At 36.9% G+C, this 19,018-nt stretch overlaps 1 protein-coding gene across 4 annotated transcripts in view; it reads right to left on the reverse strand.

The window, feature by feature from the left end:
- Positions 1–19,018, reverse strand: part of LOC149801162 (uncharacterized) — a 66,162-nt gene that overhangs the window by 9,020 nt on the left and 38,124 nt on the right. For all 4 annotated transcript variants that reach the window (XM_089955187.1, XM_089955188.1, XM_089955185.1 and 1 more), the window contains 5 exons: positions 15,702–15,843; positions 11,680–11,811; positions 3,959–4,104; positions 1,386–1,514; positions 130–207 (listed from right to left, as the gene is read on the reverse strand). In XM_089955187.1, coding sequence (XP_089811313.1) covers positions 130–207; positions 1,386–1,514; positions 3,959–4,104; positions 11,680–11,811; positions 15,702–15,843 — 627 coding nt within the window. The remainder of the gene's footprint in view (positions 1–129; positions 208–1,385; positions 1,515–3,958; positions 4,105–11,679; positions 11,812–15,701; positions 15,844–19,018) is intronic.

A 19,018-nucleotide genomic window follows, 5' to 3' on the forward strand; every position in this document is an offset into this window, starting at 1 on the left:
ATGAAATCCATGAATATTGGTACTTTGTGAAAATAAATGATTTCACAGTACCATTTCAAACCCACAAGTAAAATAACCATCTATCTTTAACTCAGAAGCTTAACCCTGTGTGACACTTTTCCATCCTACCTGTAGACAACCTTCAAGGAATTTATGTTGTTCTTCTTTCAAGTGGCTGGGAACAGATGGTGCTACATGGCAAACAAGCTGGGAAAAAAAATCAAGAACAGTCCATGTAGATGACATAATACTGTATAGAAAGTTGATTTTGTGAATAAAAGTTTTTTGCAATTTGTCCAGAATGAGTGTTTTTAAATTTCTGATGCTGTTTGGAGTTTTTTTTGGCAGGAATTACAGGTATATGAATCTTTTTATTTAGCAAGGATAACCAGCAGTGTCTTCTACCCCTAAGAAAAAGAGTCAAGAGCAAAATAAATTATTTCAAAACACAACACTCTCCTCAAGACTGGTAACAATGACTTGTTCAATGAGGGTAAAATTCAGGATGAACCAATCATGCAGTCATATTAAGTCATTTGATTGACATATTCATCTGTCATATTAGAACAAGAATAGTATTATACTGATGTGAAGATATTCCAAGATTTTGGCTGGGATTGAAAGCATAAATTCCCATTGCTGTTTACTATGACCTTGACTGACCACTGTGTAATGACCACTGATGGTCCAGTACATGCCAGGAACTGTCCTTAATGCCATCCCCTATTACAGCAGATGGACAACTGCAGACCCTATTACTTTTTATTCCTGGCATCAACAATATGATTATTTATTATTATTCAATTTATGTATCTGTACCAAAGACTAAGTGACCCAGGAAAAAATCTCTTTTGGATACTATTTTTATCATTATTAACTTTTTCCTGTAGAGCTCAGACTGCCAAAGCATATTTGTTCACTAAAAAAAGAAACTTAGTTACTTAATAATAAATTCAGACAAGATTAATATGTGCTATCTCAGTCCGAGACTGCTGAAAGGCTAAAATGTCTCTATCAAATAACCTGATCCATATATTCATATTTATGCAACTCATGCAACTAAAAAGAAATAAATATTATAATACAACTGGCAAAGTATGTCAATTAAGCATCTGACTTATGAAAAGACTTTACTATAATTTATATGTGCTTTAAATCTGATATACTTCAACTTCAGTCAATGCATGCATCAAGTGCCATTCTTTGTAAAATTCAACCATGCATAATACACCATAGACTAAACGCAGTATATTACTTGTATGCATATTCTGTGTAAGATTATGTTGCTTTATTTTAGATGTTTCATTCTTCACATATTTCATGCTGCATTTTTTCACACAGAAAAATTACATAAGCTGAAAGTTTTATTGAAAATGTCAATGTACCTCTAGCAAAGTGGTCTTGTTCTCATGCCTTTTGTCATGCCAGACTGGTTTCCCCGTCAGCATTTCAATCATCAAACAACCTGCACCCCAAGAGTCAGACTTTCTGTCAACCTGACTTGTAATTCCAAGCTGAAAAAGATTTTTTTTTTAAAGTTACAGATGAAGCAGGAGTAAGCCCCAGCCAATCACTATACTTAAAAGACCTTCTCAGTCAAGTGATGACCCATCTTGAGTCACCTTTCTTATGGGTCTTGTAAATGCAACTACACTGTTACTGTTCTTGAACATCAACAAATGGTACAGAACAATTTAAGTCCATTAAGTAAAGTTGAATATATAAAGACATGGTGATCTAGACACTGGCCCAACATAAGTGTTTGTTAATGCAAGGTGACTGCCATGGAATATGCACTGTATGATATGGCAAGGTGACTGCCATGGAATATGCACTGTATGATGCAAATAAACATTAACTAGGCAGCCAACTGTCCAGAGGGCTCCACTGTGTTCAAGCTGCAGTGGTTAGTGTGCCAGACTCTCAATCGAAAGGGTGCAAGTTTGAATCCTACCACTGGACTAGCCTAGGTCAGCTATCATGGAGTGTCCATGGGACAGGCACTTTTTTCCAACTGCCTCAGCGCTAAATAACCTACTTGTGTTGGTGTGCTGTTAAGTAGGAAACCATACTATTCTGTTCTGTGCCTAAGGTGCCTTCAATATCTACAGTACTAATTTCATGATGTCCCTTGATGCCAATATCACTAACTTTCCTTGAAATTTATTCAAGACTATTCTATCATAAATAGTAGCAGGATTGCTATGCCCACACTATTTAGTTATTTGAAGTTAGATAATGGTAACAATATCTTATTCTTTCCCAAAGTTTAATTGCATGCTGGAATCCACCTTACAGTGCCCTCTTTTTGTGGGTTGTAGTCCATATATATTATAGTGCCTATATTGAGAGCTGTAATCCACCTTATAGTGCCCTTATTGAGGACTGTAATCCAGACTATAGTGCCCTTATTACTGGCTGTAATCCACATTATAGTGCCCATGTCAAGGGCTGTAATCCACCTTGTAGTGCCCCTATCAAGGGCTGTAACCTATACTTTAGTGCCCTTTTTAAGGGCTGTAATCCACCTTGTTGTGCCTTTATAGAAGGCTATAATCCACACTGTAGTGCCCTTTTTGTGGACTGTAATCCACATTATGGTGACCATATCAAAGGCTGTAATCCACCTTGTGGTGTCCTTATGAAGGGTTGCAATCTATACATGGCTTTTCTGAAGGCTGTAATCCTCATTATGGTGCCCATGTCAAGGGCTGTAATCCAGCTTGTAGTACCCATGTTGAAGGCTGTAATCTATAATATAGTGCCCTTTTGTAGGGATGTAATCCACATTATAGTGCCTATGTCAAGGGCTGTAATCCACCATGTAGTGCCCTTATCGAGGGCTGTAATCCACCATGTAGTGCCCTTATCGAGGGCTGTAATCCACATTATAGTGCCTGTGTCAAGGGCTGTAATCCACACTGTAGTGCCCTTATCGAGGGCTGTAATCCACACTGTAGTGCCCTTATTGAGGGCTGTAATCCACCATGTAGTGCCCTTATTGAGTGCTATAATCCACCATGTAGTGCCCTTATTGAGGGCTGTAATCCACACCGTAGTGCCCTTATTGAGGGCTGTAATCCACACCGTAGTGCCCTTATCAAGGGCTGTAATCCACACTGTAGTGCCCTTATTGAGGGCTGTAATCCACACCATAATGCCCTTATCAAGGACTGTAATCCACACTGTAGTGCCCTTATTGAGGGCTGTAATCCACACCGTAGTGCCCTTATCGAGGGCTGTAATCCACACCGTAGCGCCCTTATCAAGGGCTGTAATCCACACCGTAGTGCCCTTATCAATGGCTGTAATCCACACCGTAGTACCCCTTTTTTAAGGTGATTCTATTGTAATGATACGAATATGACTCACAAAATCAAATGAATATTCTCAGATCATGAAAACTCAATTATTCTGCACAAGTAAATGAATTTCAATTTCAGTCAGAAGCATTCTTTGTAGCAGATGATGGCAAACATGGAAATTCATGCAGCAATCTGCCATTTTTGCATGCCATTGTTATTTATTTTTGAAAGACATTCTGGTAAAAGCTCATTTAATGTTAGACTTTCAACAGTATGCCCCTTATATCAATAAAATTGTTTTCAAATGATGATGTAACACATCATACTTATAATACCCAGAAGAAAATTACCCATAATGACCCTTAAAAATGGTAGTGATTTGTACTGGAATTTCTGTTGTGTAAGCCATCATGTGCAAAAAAGCATACTCTACCTGAAACTAACATGTATTTATCTGTTCAAAATAAATGAGCTCTTGTGGTGTAAAGGTCTGTATTTATTGTCTTTAATTTGGTTATGTAATTTTCACAAAACTTGAAATGTATTCATATTCGACCTAGAACCATGATGAAATAGGCTTTAGTAATAGTTATCTTCCAATTTTCTCAAAATCCACTATATTTTGACCATGCACTCTTAATTAAACTCTTTACCTCAGGGGGACAGAGATGAGGAGGCAGGGAGAGCTTGGTCCCATTGCCATCAAATTTGTTCTGCTGCTGGTCAACTGGACAGGACATGGACAAGTTGCACAGCTTCACGTGACAGTAACTGCAGTCATTGAATAAAACATTCCCAGCTGGAACGAAAAAATAAAATCATTGATACTACCAAAATAAGGATAATAAAACTGAAATGTCTTGACAAAATTTTATGAATGAAGACTAAATAGGGTGACATTTTGTCACTATCATATGCAAAACAGGATATGGAATACAACCTTCCTCTTCTACTGTGATATACTGTCTAATAATTGGATTATATTATAATGAAGTACATGAGGCATAGATCCACCACTTAATGAAATGGGATTTAGGATGTTATTGTATATACTCACTTATAAGTCAAGTTCAGCTACAAACAGCACAGACTATGGATCGCTGTCGCATAATGTGCTGGCAGATCCGAGTCTGTGCAGTTTGATGGGAGTCTGTACAGTTTGATGGGAGTCTGTACAGTTTGATGGGAGTCTGTACAGTTTGATGGGAGTAATCAGAAGAACAAAACAAGACAGATCCTGATCTGCAGGTGCATTATGCTTTGTCAGATCAGGATCTTTGTTATTTGCAGTTTGACTCAATTTATAAGTGAGTACAAACGGTACATGCCTTATAACATGAGCTGTTATAATGGAATTACATCAAGGGTAAGATACATACATACATTATACTCTTTAATAAAAACGTACACATACAATATTGGAACCTGCAATAGGTTTTCTTATAAAATTACTGACTAACAATTATGGGCAGCAATACAAATACATAAGAGTATTGGGACTCTGTTCCTGACAGATGGAATATTTACACAAATAATAATGAGTTTTGACAAAAAGTTAGTAGAAACCATTTTTGTAACTAAAATACGCTTCATCTATGATACTAACCAATAATACTTCATGAGAAGAACATCCATTACTGAATAAATCCTGTCTTCATATAAAGCAAAACAACAGCAAAATATGTTAACCACATTCACCATAAAAGGGATGAAACTGCAGGATGGGCTTGGAAGGGACTGCCAGTATTATGACTGGGCATGTTTTACTGAAGAAACATATTTTACTCCCAAACTTGGTTTCTTCAAATACATTACCCGATCATAAAAGGTTATGAGAGCAGGTTGCCCTGCAAATAAAAGTACCATTTGGGAAGAAAGGTCTGGCAGAGATGTTGAATGTGATATCAAATCTCCATCCCACAGTAGTGTGGAACAGTTTTGTTTGGCTGGTGATGACTGCCATCATGAATCTACAAGAAATTTAAAAGAACTGGAATAGAATTATCATTCACAGTAAGAATAAGCAAGATCTTTGACTGCTTCTAAATTTCAGGTACCACTTTCAGTGCTGGCTCCTAAATTTAAATGCTCTAATTGTGTTCTTATGTGTTCTGAAACATGCCAAGGAGACAATGTTCAAAACAAAAGATCCATGAGCAGAACCCTGTCCTTAGCAATCAAAGCAACAGTAACAGCCATCATAAGAATAACAGAACTGCTGTGACAGAACTGCAGATAGTTTGGGGCGACAATTAAGGCCCAAAGGTTAATGATCCTGCCTGATAAGGCTAGGTTGCTATGGCAGCAGATCATATAACAATATGTCTGTGTGTCTTTAGACAGTAGTTTAGAGTATCTTGTTCAACCACATGATAATCAATGGCAGAGGTCATTTTGGGCAAAAGGCCTTTAGCTGAGACAAGTCGAAATGTTTGTCAAGAAGGCCAGAAATATCCTCATTCTCACCCTTCCATGATGGCAACATATGTTTAAAAGCATGGAACATCAGCCATTAATTGTGACTGGTGATAACTTCTTGAAAAGCTGCTGGAACACAATAGCTATTTCTGACAATAAGGCTTTCAAAGGAAAAATGTCTCTCAACTTGCACTGGCAGAACAGCAAATCTGGTATGGACACTGAATGGTCGACTTGAATATGGATTTTTCATTGAGGGCACACACCTGGAAAAATTCCAAAAGGGAGTGATCTGAAGGTTTGGATCCCCTCTGCTTTCATTGGTAACTAATAATAGCAGAAGTATCAGAAAGAATCTTAACACCCTTTCCAGATCACTTCTTCCACTATAATCAAAAAGTATTCACTAAGACTTATTTTTCAGGAGTCTTATATCTATAAACACACACACACACACACACCACACACACACATATACAGCCCTGATAAGCTCAAAGTGATTCTTGGCTGAATCCCATTGTCAGATATTTGCTGTTGAACAGATGATTTGAAAGCCACTTTGAACTGCAGTTTTTCAGAGTATGAACAACATACCACTAAGTCAATAAAAAAAAAAAAAAACGGCATTTAATGAATAGGATAATCAGATTGAGAAAGTGTGTAAAGATACACAGGGAGTATTCTGCGTGGGATGCAATGATGTATTGCTCATTAATGAAGAATTTTGTTGTACAGCATACACTAATGTTCAGAACTTTTTAAATACCCCACATACAACAAAGAAATCTTCTGCAGTGGTAGTAATGACTGGGTGATAGTAATTACTGGGCAGTAGTAATGACTGGGTGGTAGTAATGACTGCGATGGTAATGACTAGGCAGTAGTAATGACTGGGTGGTAGCAATGACAGTGGTAGTAATGACTGGGCAGTAGTAATGACTGGGTGGTAGTAATGACTGGGTGTTAGTAATGACAGCAGTGGTAATGACTGGGTGGTAGTAATGACTGATTTGTAGTTTGATTGATTGATTAGATTTAAATGTGTGAAGGTGGGCAGTAGTAATGACCGGGCAGTAGTAATGACTGGGTGGTAGTAATGACAGCGGTAGTAATGACTGGGTGGTAGTAATGGCTGGGTGGTAGTAATGACAGCGGTAGTAATGAGTGGGCAGTAGTTATTGTTGTTGTGGGGTTTAACGCCATTTTTCAGCACACGATAGGCTATGCATGGCGGCCGTATTAATGGTGGAGGAAGAACCCAGGAAAACCCCGCGAAGAACCACCGACCCATGAGAAGCTACTGGCAAGCTTTCTCACATACCCACATTAGCCGAATCCTAGACACGAACCCACGGAGACAGAGGTTTGATGGCAGTGATACGTAACAAATAGCGCTTTAGACCACTCGGCCACTCGGGGCCCCCCCCCCCGGGCAGTAGCAATAACAGTGTAGTAATGACTAGATGGTAGTAATGACTGGGTGGTAGTAATGACAGTAGTAGTAATGACAGCGGTAGTAATGACTGGGGGGTATTAATGACTGGGCAGTAGTAATGACTGGGCAGAAGAAGCAGGTAATCGAGAACATTAAAAGAGACTGAGTCTGTCGATGTTAAAAAATGGTAATCTCTAGGTACTGGCTTAGAGCATTGGACAAAGTCTGAGATAGGTATTGTGAATCTAGGAAAGCCAAGTCATTATAGCCAGAAATAAGTCATGATGAGGTTGGGACTGGCGATGGGACAGTCCAGCACTAGTCCATGCTGCCTGAATAGATTTGGTGCTGGACAGCGTGGGGATTTGATCATCAAACCTGGTGCCAGTTGCATGATGATAAAGTCAGGGCTGGAATTGGCATGGCTGGGTGGTGGATGCCATCAACATATTGACTGGGTATGTTGGCAAAACACACTGGCTGGGTGGTGGATGCCATCAACATATTGACTGAATATGTCGGCAAAATACACTGGCTGGGTGGTGGATGCCGTCAACATACTGACTGGGTATGTTGGCAAAATATACTGGCTGGGTGGTGGATGCCATCAACATACCGACTAGGTATGTTGGCAAAACAAACTGGCTGGATGGTGGATGCCGTCAACATATTGGCTGGGTATGTTAGCAAAACACACTATTGTACCCAGAACAGGAGACTCTTGGCGTGAGCCAAGAATGGAACTGAAGTGGACAAGATATAAGGCTGACTAATGTCAGGTCCAGAGTATTAGCTATCAAGGGATAAGTCATAATATGGCCAATATCAGGATATATATGCAGTAATGGGTGTCTAGGACTAGTCCTTGTGAGACTCCACTATATATGCAGTGATGGGTGTCTAGGACTAGTCCTTGTGAGACTCTACTATAGATGCAGTGATGGGTGTCTAGGACTAGTCCTTGTGAGACTACTATAGATGCAGTGATGGGTGTCTAGGACTAGTCCTTGTGAGACTATACTATTGATGCAGTAGTGTGGGGGTAAATATATGCTGGACCTTCTTGACTGGCAACCTCTAGACCTCTGTGTCCTCAAGAAGGTCACTACTGAGAGACTATCTGCAGCAAAACTGATACCATCCTCGTCCTCCTAAGACCAATTTCTGGTTCTCTTGCCAGCTTAGGACAACTGTTTAGTACAAACCATCACCAATCTGTTCTTTGAAAAACTTTAACCAGCACATTAATCACCTGTCAATGACAACAATTATGACAGAAAAATGGCTCCTCTGTCTTAATTAGTAGTAACATAATTTTGTAAAAAATACAAGTAAAGAATCATGAGTGGCTTACAATGAAGTACACACTAAGAAATAATAGTATAAATGACTGAGAAAATTACAGAAAATTTCTAATTACTAACATTACTAAGAATAAACTTGTGTACCTGGAATTAAATACAATAAGGTCTGTTACTGAAATGTATATCAGAACAGAGATTATATGATGGTGCAAGTCAGTTTAAAGTTTGATGAAATTGTCAGGATGTATAAGTTTGGATTACAAAGATGAAAGAGTGAATATGAAAAAACTGATGGAGAATACTTCCCTGTGATGAAGTAACTCCCAAGATTAACAAAAAATGTACAACAAAATGTACAACTAATAAAAATGTACAAAATGGAAGGCATCTGCAAGAACTTTTAAAAAGCCATGCAGACTGAGCACAAGTAAAAGTAATAACTGATGAATGATGGGATTTGGCACCAAAGGGAAACCACTTTCATCTGACTTCGATGTTGGTTAGCAGATGAGATGTCATAACTTTTATAGCTAAAACAAGCCAAAAGACATGTTTGTCCTTTTTAGCTTGGGTGAACTACATTTGCAAGGTAGTAGATGTTTAACACATTAAGGTTGGGTAACAAATCTTTAAAAAAATGGATGGACCAAGTAAATTACCTAGTATTTTCTCCCTAAAATCAAACTCTGCAAGATCAGTTTTAAAAAGCACAACTATTTTGCCTATGAATCAGAAGATGCCTTTCTTGTCAATGAATAATTTATAACAGGCAGAATTCCAGCAAAATGCAAATGTGCCTGACTTCTCTTTCCCAAGTTGTCAGCTTATCAAATCAACATCAAACTGCATTACATACATGTAATCATAGCAACAGAAAGTGATGCGGTCATTTGCATGGCATACATGTGCACAAACACTCATATAAACAGACACACAGATGCACACACATATAAATATATAGATGCTAAGAGAGAGAGAGAGAGATAGAAATCTTAATAAAAGAAACAAATTTTGTACGGCATATGATCATAACAGTGCCATGATCATTAAAACTGATTTCTTCACATAATTCTGTACCTTCTGTTCATACTGTTTCAAACTTGCTGTTATCTTCATACATATATATGTCATCATGTTCCCATTTAATATTGGGGATCGATCCAAACCAGGATTACTCTTAATTTTGCAACAAATATCTAAAATTCAAATGTTATCTGATTTACATAATATAAACTTACCTTTAATGAAATAATTCTAAAATTTTGTAAAATAAATAATTATTAACAAAAAAAGGAAATATTTATTTTTCCTCTATTTTTTTCTTCAGTTTGCATCAAAATTCTAGATAATTGATGTAATTGTCCTGGACAGTATCCTCATACCATGCGTACAAATGTGAAAAATCTTCATATTCACAGTTCTCATACCATGTGTACACACTCAGAATCTGAAAACAATGTATACACAGTCCTCAAACTATGTGTACACTCTCAGAATCCTTACTAAATGTATACATAGCCCTCGTATCATGTGTACACACTCAATCCTAATACCATGTAAACACAGCCCTCATACCATGTGTACACACTCAGACCTAACACCATGTAAACTCAGCCCTCATACCATGTGTAAACACTCAGACCTAACACCATGTAAACACAGTCCTCATACCATGTGTACACTCTCAGACCTAACACCATGTAAACACAGTCCTTATACTATGTATACACACTCAGTCCTAACACCATGTATACAGTCCTCATACCATGTGTACACTCTCAGACCTAACACAATGTAAACAGTTCTTATACTATGTATACACACTCAGTCCTAACACCATGTATACAGTCCTCATACCATGTGTACACTCTCAGACCTAACACCATGTAAACACAGTCCTCATACCATGTGTACACTCTCAGACCTAACACCATGTAAACACAGTCCTTATACTATGTATACACACTCAGTCCTAACACCATGTATACAGTCCTCATACCATGTGTACACTCTCAGACCTAACACAAAACACAGTCCTTATACTATGTATACACACTCAGTCCTAACACCATGTATACAGTCCTCATACCAAGTGTACACTCTCAGACCTAACACAATGTAAACACAGTCCTTATACTATGTATACACACTCAGTCCTAACACCATGTAAATGGTCCTTATACCATGTGTACACACTCAGTCCTAACACCATGTATACACAGTCCTCATACCGTATCTAGAGAGACTCACAGTCCTCATAACATGTGTACACACTCAGTCCTAACACCATGTATACACAGTCCTCATACCGTATCTAGAGACTCACAGTCCTCATAACATGTGTACACACTCAGTCCTAACACCATGTATACACAGTCCTCATACCGTATCTAGAGAGACTCACAGTCCTCATAACATGTGTACACTCAGTCCTAACACCATGTATACACAGTCCTCATACTGTATCTAGAGAGACTCATAGTCCTCATGACATGTATATAGGCTCTCACATGCTTGATGATATCAAGACTGAGCATACATAACAGATTTTTCCAAAATATGTGGACTTGTTGTAATAGCTGCAGATATGCATACAAATGATCTAAAATTGCTGTTTCTTTGTAAACCTTACCAATGAATTCAATTTTATTAGCTTGATTTTTACCAAATAACTTTACATTTTAAACATTACAAGCTGGATAAATTAACTATGGGAACAAAACATCAAAATCTTGCATATATTAATTTTTTAGTGTCACCATATTCCTAACAGTTCTATATTAAATGCATACATTAATTTTTTTGTGATTCCATATTCCTTATAGTTCTACTTTAAATGCATACATAAATTTTGTAGTGTTACCATATTCCTCACAGTTCTACTTTAAATGCAGATTTTCTGCCCAAACTAAATAAAAAAGATGAATTTTTTCACAAATCCTGTGTGGCATGCCTGTCTAAATTGTTCTTAATTCATTACTTACCATCCCAGTACAGGTACACAATAGTATGCTGTCTAAATTGTTCTTAATTAATTACTTACCATCCCAGTACAGGTACACAATAGTATGCTGTCTAAATTGTTCTAAGTAATTACTTACCATCCCAGTACAGGTACACAATAGTATGCTGTCTAAATTGTTCTAAGTAATTACTTACCCTCCCAGTACAGGTACACAATATTATGCTGTCTATATTGTTCTAAGTAATTACTTACCATCCCAGTACAGGTACACAATATTATGCTGGTGAAGAAATGAGACTGCCTCTACCAGCTGTCTGCTATAATACACAGCAGTCTCCCAGGACAACCTTTCAACGGTGTCCAAATACTGACTCAGGCTGCCACCTATTTGAAAAGTTATAAAACACATTGGATTATTACATTTATTTTCCCAGGCATATGGTTTCGATACAATCTATGCTATAACACTATTTACTTATTTTCACTCATTTATTCACTTACTTGTTTCTGTCTACTTTTAAATATTTGTTAATCAACTACCAAGATTTATATATATATATATATATATATATATATATATATATATATATATATATATATATATATATATATATATATATATATATTAGTTAATGTAACAGAAGATCAGAACAATATCCATGCTTTACCCCTGCCAAGTCATACCAAAGACATTAAAATGGTAATAACAGCTGCCTTGCTAGGCGCTCAGCGTTAAGAGGTTAGTGTTAGTACTGGTTGACCTGGTGTCAGGATAATGTGACTGGGTTGGACATCATGCTACATGTCTGCAGCATGATGCCCCAGTGCTAGACATCACTATAAACTGCCACACTGCATACATCACAGTGATATGACTGAGAAAATTTTAAAGCTATGTTAAAAATCCAAATCACACACACACACACACACAAACACATATTCCTTCTATCGCTTTTCCATCATCTTTATTGGTGCTCTTCAGGTGAAAATACATCATTCCTTTACAGTATTTTTGTAAATAAACAATTTGACATCATTAATATTAATTATTTCATTGCTTATATGGCAAGAAATTAACAAATTCCTTAGATCATTATACCTGACTTGTATCCAAATTTAATCTGTAATGCTGAAATGTCGAGAATGTGCACTAATGTATTAATACTGTGTACTAAAGATTTATTATTAGTTAAAAGAACTTCAAAGTCTTTCCCTTATATAAATTATTAACTAATAATGAACCTTTAATTGAAGAAAAGGAACTGTATTTCACATGTACTCTGCATCAAGACGTTAATGGCTTGAGCTAATTATTTTTAATAGTTAACAAAAAATTATTAGTGTGTTGTATCAACACACTGATACATTTTCAAATCATGACGACAGAATAACTTTTTAATTGTTTTAATTTGCATGAATTACATTTTTACGTTGTATCAACTAATTTTTCAGAGTATTATCAACACATGGACAGATTCATTTTTCATATATATCAGGGTGGTTTGAGTTGAGACCCCACCTAAAGAGGGATCATGAAAAGCACTTGTCCACTTTTCATGACCAGGTAAAAATTGGCTGGACTAAGTAAACCTTTGCTATGTACTGAGCCAAGCAGATGTAGAATCACACCTTGAGAATAAATCTCAATGCATCTTCTTCTCTTACCAAGCATTCAAATTCCACATATGATGTACATCAGTTAACTAACTCCAGCAAATGTTGCAAAGAAATCCTTTTTATTTACACATTTACCAGAAGTAAGCTTTAACACATTTACCTGATGTAAGCTTTAACAAATTTACCTGATGTAAGCTTTAACACATTTACCTGATGTAAGTTTTAACACATTTACCCTATGTAAGCTTTAACACATTTACCCTATGTAAGCTTTAACACATTTACCACATGTAAGCTTTAACACATTTACCTGATTTTACACATTTACCTGATGTAAGCTTTAACACATTTACCTGATGTAAGCTTTAACACATTTACCTGATGTAAGCTTTAACACATTTACCAGATGTAAGCTTTAACACATTTATCTGATGTAAGCTTTAACACATTTACCTGATGTAAGCTTGAACACATTTACTCGATGTAAGCTTTAACACATTTACCTGATGTAAGCTTTAACACATTTACCTGATGTAAGCTTTATACTAAAATGGCAAATATTATAAACTTATTAGTTTTGTACATAGCCATTGATTTCTTAATGGCTTTTGCAAGTACAGTGACACTTTTCAGTAATTTAGGCATCATTTTTATGTCAAGAAAGATTACCTTTTCAATAAGGTATCAAACATTTGTATGAGTCAGAGACCCCTGAAGTTTAGGAGACTGAAAATGTCAAACTTTGTGTGACTTTTCATCTCATCAGATAATGATGCCAGCAGATATTTATACTGTTATGCCAAAGGGAAGATGAAAACATGTTTCTAGTCATGTCAAAAGGAAGATGCCAACAGATGTTTCTAATGCAATGCCAAAGCAAGGAAGATGCCAACAGATGTTTCTAATGCAATGCCAAAGCATGCAGTTACTTTTCAACAAGAAAAATGTTGCTAACTCAGCAGTTCCCCATCAACTTTCACATAATGCATGCTGCTGTAAGTAATATATTTATAAAGATGATAATGTCAAAACAACTGACTGGACAAAATCCAGTTAGGGTACTGACCTAAAAAAGTTTAAATTCTTTTTGCCAATTAGCAATCTTTCCTTTTATGGCACCCTATGAGGGAGGTTTGACCAAAATAGATCTTCTGGTATTAATGTTGGTGGAAATTGAGACAGTTTGAATTTGTCACTGACATTTGTCTTGTGAAAACTAACTACATGCTTACATATAATTAAATGCTTATGTAAATATCTGCTAGCATTAATTTTACTTTGGCAGGACAGTGTAAAGACAAACAATCTTGAAAATACTGGTAATCTGGGGCAAGCATAGCAATATCTGAGTAAATGAAAATCATAAAAATTTTACATTCTCTGTCTCTTAACATATTTTTCTAAAGTGTAGTGTACTAGTATATAATATTTTCATGGCTTTCACCCAATGCATCATCAAGCTTGCATCATGCACCTGTGATTATTTAGTAAAAGCATATTAAGCAGTGTAGCAGGGAAGTGTACTGTGTAGAGTACAATAAGAATTGGGATGAGTAACTCTTGCAGCACACTCTTCCGAGGCACAAGCATTTGGGAAATTTTTTCCTGCACCCTGTATATACCAATTAGCAGAAGAAGAACAAAAATATATAAAATATAATACAAACACTTGGTACTTATTGTTGGTACTTAATGCTGGTATTTAATGTTGGTACAGAAACATGAGGCAATAGATTGCAGCAACCAACTATTGTTACAACTGCACACACACACATACATACATACATGCATGCATGCATGCATGCATCCACACACACACACACACACATACATACATACAACTATTGTTACAACTGCACACACACATACATACATGCATCCATCCACACACACACACACACACACAAACTCTTGTTACAACTGCACACACACACATACATGCATGCATCCATCCATCCACACACACACACACACACACACATACATACATGCATGCATGCATGCATGCATCCACACACACACACATGCATACATACATAAAACCCTTGTTACAACTGCATGAATGCAGTGCCACAAGCTTTAGGCACATATCAAATAATGTGCATTCTTATACTCTCCTTAAGAGGGCCTTATGGGAGAATAGTCCATATATCCATCCATCCATCCACTACACACACACACACACACACATACACATACATACATACAACTCTTGTTACAACTGCATGAATGCAGTACCTCAAACTTTAGGCACATATCAAATAATGTGCATTCTTATACTCTCCTTAAGAGGGCCTTATGGGAGAATAGTCCTTGACTGATGAGTCACCCTCTATAAATTAAGCATTATTATTATTATTATTATTATTATTATTATTATTATTATCAAATTCAAATCAACAGAGGAAAACAGGTACATGGCCCTTTGCATAAAAAGAAAAATACTAAAGAAGCAAAATGTAAGTCACAGTAACATATTTTGCTAATTTGTTAACCCCCTCAACACAATAACTGGTGTTAATGCTATATCCATGAAAACGACAACTGTTATTTAAACACCTGCAATAGTGAATGTATGGCTGATATCTTTCTTGCAGATGAGATAGAAAGAAATTAAACAGTTTACTGAAGTGAGCATGGCACATTAATAAACTGACCTTGGATAAACTCCATGAAAATGTGCATGCTGTTGTCATTATATTCTTTTATCCAGTAATGTGAGACAATATGAGGGTGTGTCAAATTCCTTAGTTGTTCATACACCGTAATATTCTGATCACAGTCCAGTACCTGGGAAATCTGCAAGAGAAGGTAAAACTGTCATAATTTGGCACAGTTGCAAACAACTGATTTGATATAATCAAGAACTGCAAACAACATAGAGCGATGTCTCCATTCACAATACCATATATACTTACTTATAAGACATGTCCAACTGCAAACTGCACAGACCCAGATATGACAGTGCATACTGCAACAAAATGACCACTGAATCATGAACTGATCTATTAGTGAACCAAGCACTTTAGGCCATCGACTCCCAGGTGAGTTGGTTGGGTCTGTGCACTTTGTAAGAAGTAATCAGTAAAACAAACAGCACCGACTCTGATCTGCAGGCACATTATGCAACAACAGATCAGGATCTTTGCTTTTTGCAGTATTAACTTGACCCGTAAGCAAGTCAATACAGTATCTACTTTATATACCAGCAATTCAATACAGTATCTATTTTATATACTAGCAAGTCAGTACAGTATCTACTTTATATACCAGCAAGTCAATACAGTATCTATTTTATATACTAGCAAGTCAGTACAGTATCTACTTTATATACTAGCAAGTCAGTACAGTATCTATTTTATATACTAGCAAGTCAGTACAGTATCTATTTTATATACTAGCAAGTCAGTACAGTATCTACTTTATATACTAGCAAGTCAGTACAGTATCTATTTTATATACTAGCAAGTCAGTACAGTATCTACTTTATATACTAGCAAGTCAGTACAGTATCTACTTTATATACTAGCAAGTCAGTACAGTATCTACTTTATATACTAGCAAGTCAGATCCTAGTGCAGATGACAGACTGACTGAAATGTGCCATTGCATAATGCACTAGCAGATCAGGGTCATGTTTTTGTTCTATTGATTTGCCCTAGCATTCTGTATAGACTTCAATATGCCAGTGCATTATGTGATGACAGATCTAGGTCCATGCTGTGTGCAGCTGGGTTCAATTTGCATGTGAGTATACTGTGGTTTCACTTTTTCTGATTTTTGTGGATTTTGTGGTTGCTAACCATGCATTTAAAAACCCAATGAAGAATGAGCCACAGGTGATGCTGAACTCAGTTCCCTCTAATGTTCTTACTGATACATTCCCAGTCATCAAAATGCTCTGGTATTTGACAATTTAACTTCCAGTAATATAATAAAATATTGCCTTTTACATGTGTTCATTTTATTTTAATCCTTAAAAAATAAAACTATTTATAAAACATTTTACTTGAATGCATGGGTATGTATGCAGTATCTCTGCCAGTTCCATTCATTTCCTTAAATCAAAATGTTACATAAGGATAGAGAGAACAAGATAATTTTTGTAGTAAATTATGTTTCTCTGAGAATGCTTACCCAATCACATTAACACAAGGAGATATATACTAAGTTTGCTACCTCCAGAATCCAGCCCTAATAAAGGAACATCTGTCTGTCTATATCATATAGACAAAGGGCAAGAACTCTTGCCCATTACCTCCCTTTCCACCACTAGCTATTGCTAGTTTTTAAGCTGAATGAACATCAATGAGGATGCTCACATAGTGAGGTGGATGGGTGGGTTTTTAAGTAACATGATGAGGTAAGTATTCTAATAGAAACATAATTTACGAAAAAGAATTTGCTTTCTCTTTTGAATACATTCCCAATTAGGGGAAGAGGTAGCCGGAGGAGGGAATGCTGAGCATCCTATCTACCAGGGAAGAAGGATTGGATGCCCATTGTGAATGATAACCCACTCTTATCTTTAAAGCAACACTTATGAAGGTTATGAAGATGGTCAATGAAATCTTCCTACCATCAAAATTCAACACTGAATCCAGCAAAAGTTAAGATGATGTGTCAGTTTAACTGGGTCTAATGGTCATCTGGCCAGTCACATGACCCACTAGGTTTTGTCTCTGCTGAGCTAAATCCCTGAGATAAAAACTCAAAAGAACATTTGACTGCATGCCAGCCAATGGCTTCTTTGGTGTTTTCAATTGAAACATTACATTCAAACACAAGGCTTACAGAAATCACTCAAATTTCATGAGTTGAAATCCTCATGCAGCGACTATGATCTTTTAAGACATTAGAGACACATAATCCACTTAAGCCATAGAGGATGGGTTCAAAAGGTGATATCCAGCTTTCCCAACTTCCTGGTGGAAAAAGAGTCTTCTGTGGTTGCCTCAACTTGTCTCTATGCACTTCAGATAGTGCTGGAGGGCACAGAGAGAATCTTGCATGCCCACTGACAATATCTGGTTCTTGGCTACAAAATATGGTTGTGTCATGAGGATCACCAAGCCATATGATATTGCTAGATATCAGGAAACAGGTTTTGTACGAGAACAAATTCAGGAAGCTCTGGGCTAACAGTTCAAATTTATCTGAACTGAACCATGTTAAAACCCAGAACATATTCCATTTTGGAAACAAGGTGAGGGATTTTGGTCTATTCAAATAAAAATTGGCTAGTAGGTCTGATAGATCTTTATCATGACCGATAATCTCTTTTGCCATGATGCCTCAATGTGTATAGGTACCATGCAGTGGTACCCTATGATGCCTCAGTGTGTATAGGTATCATGCAGTGGTACCCTATGATGCCTCAATGTGTATAGGTATCATGCAGTGGTACCCTATGATGCCTCGATGTGTATAGGTATCATGCAGTGGTACCCTATGATGCCTCAATGTGTATAGGTATCATGCAGTGGTACCCTATGATGCCTCGATGTGTATAGGTACCATGCAGTGGTACCCTATGATAGTACCTGATGCCAACTTTTTCTCCTTGTATTGCCTGATAAAAACATTAGCTAGTTGAAGGATCAAGGTACTAATAGGGACAATGTTACTGACTTGATGCCAGTCCTTAAAAACATGCCACTTTCCATAAAAAGCCTTCAGAATGAAGTGCCTTCTTCCTCTCAACATTCTCTCCACAACTGAAGGTCTAATTTCTTCTCTTGCAAGGCAGTCCTGACAAGAACCAGTCATGAAGGTGAAGACAATCTGGACAGAGATAGTTCTTTAAGAAAATCTGGCTTGCCTGTAATCTTCTTGAGTAGGTCTATCACTTGACTGAATAGACACTTGACCCAGGGCTCGGCCCATCTGAGAGGATCTATTAGAATTATCTTGCAATTCTGATCCCTTATTTTTTATTATTATTTTCAGTACTAGAACTATATTTTGGTAGGCA

Source organism: Sinohyriopsis cumingii, chromosome 4 (genome assembly GCF_028554795.1).
Source record: "Sinohyriopsis cumingii isolate HCF-2022 chromosome 4, ASM2855479v2, whole genome shotgun sequence".
NCBI lineage: Eukaryota > Metazoa > Mollusca > Bivalvia > Unionida > Unionidae > Sinohyriopsis > Sinohyriopsis cumingii.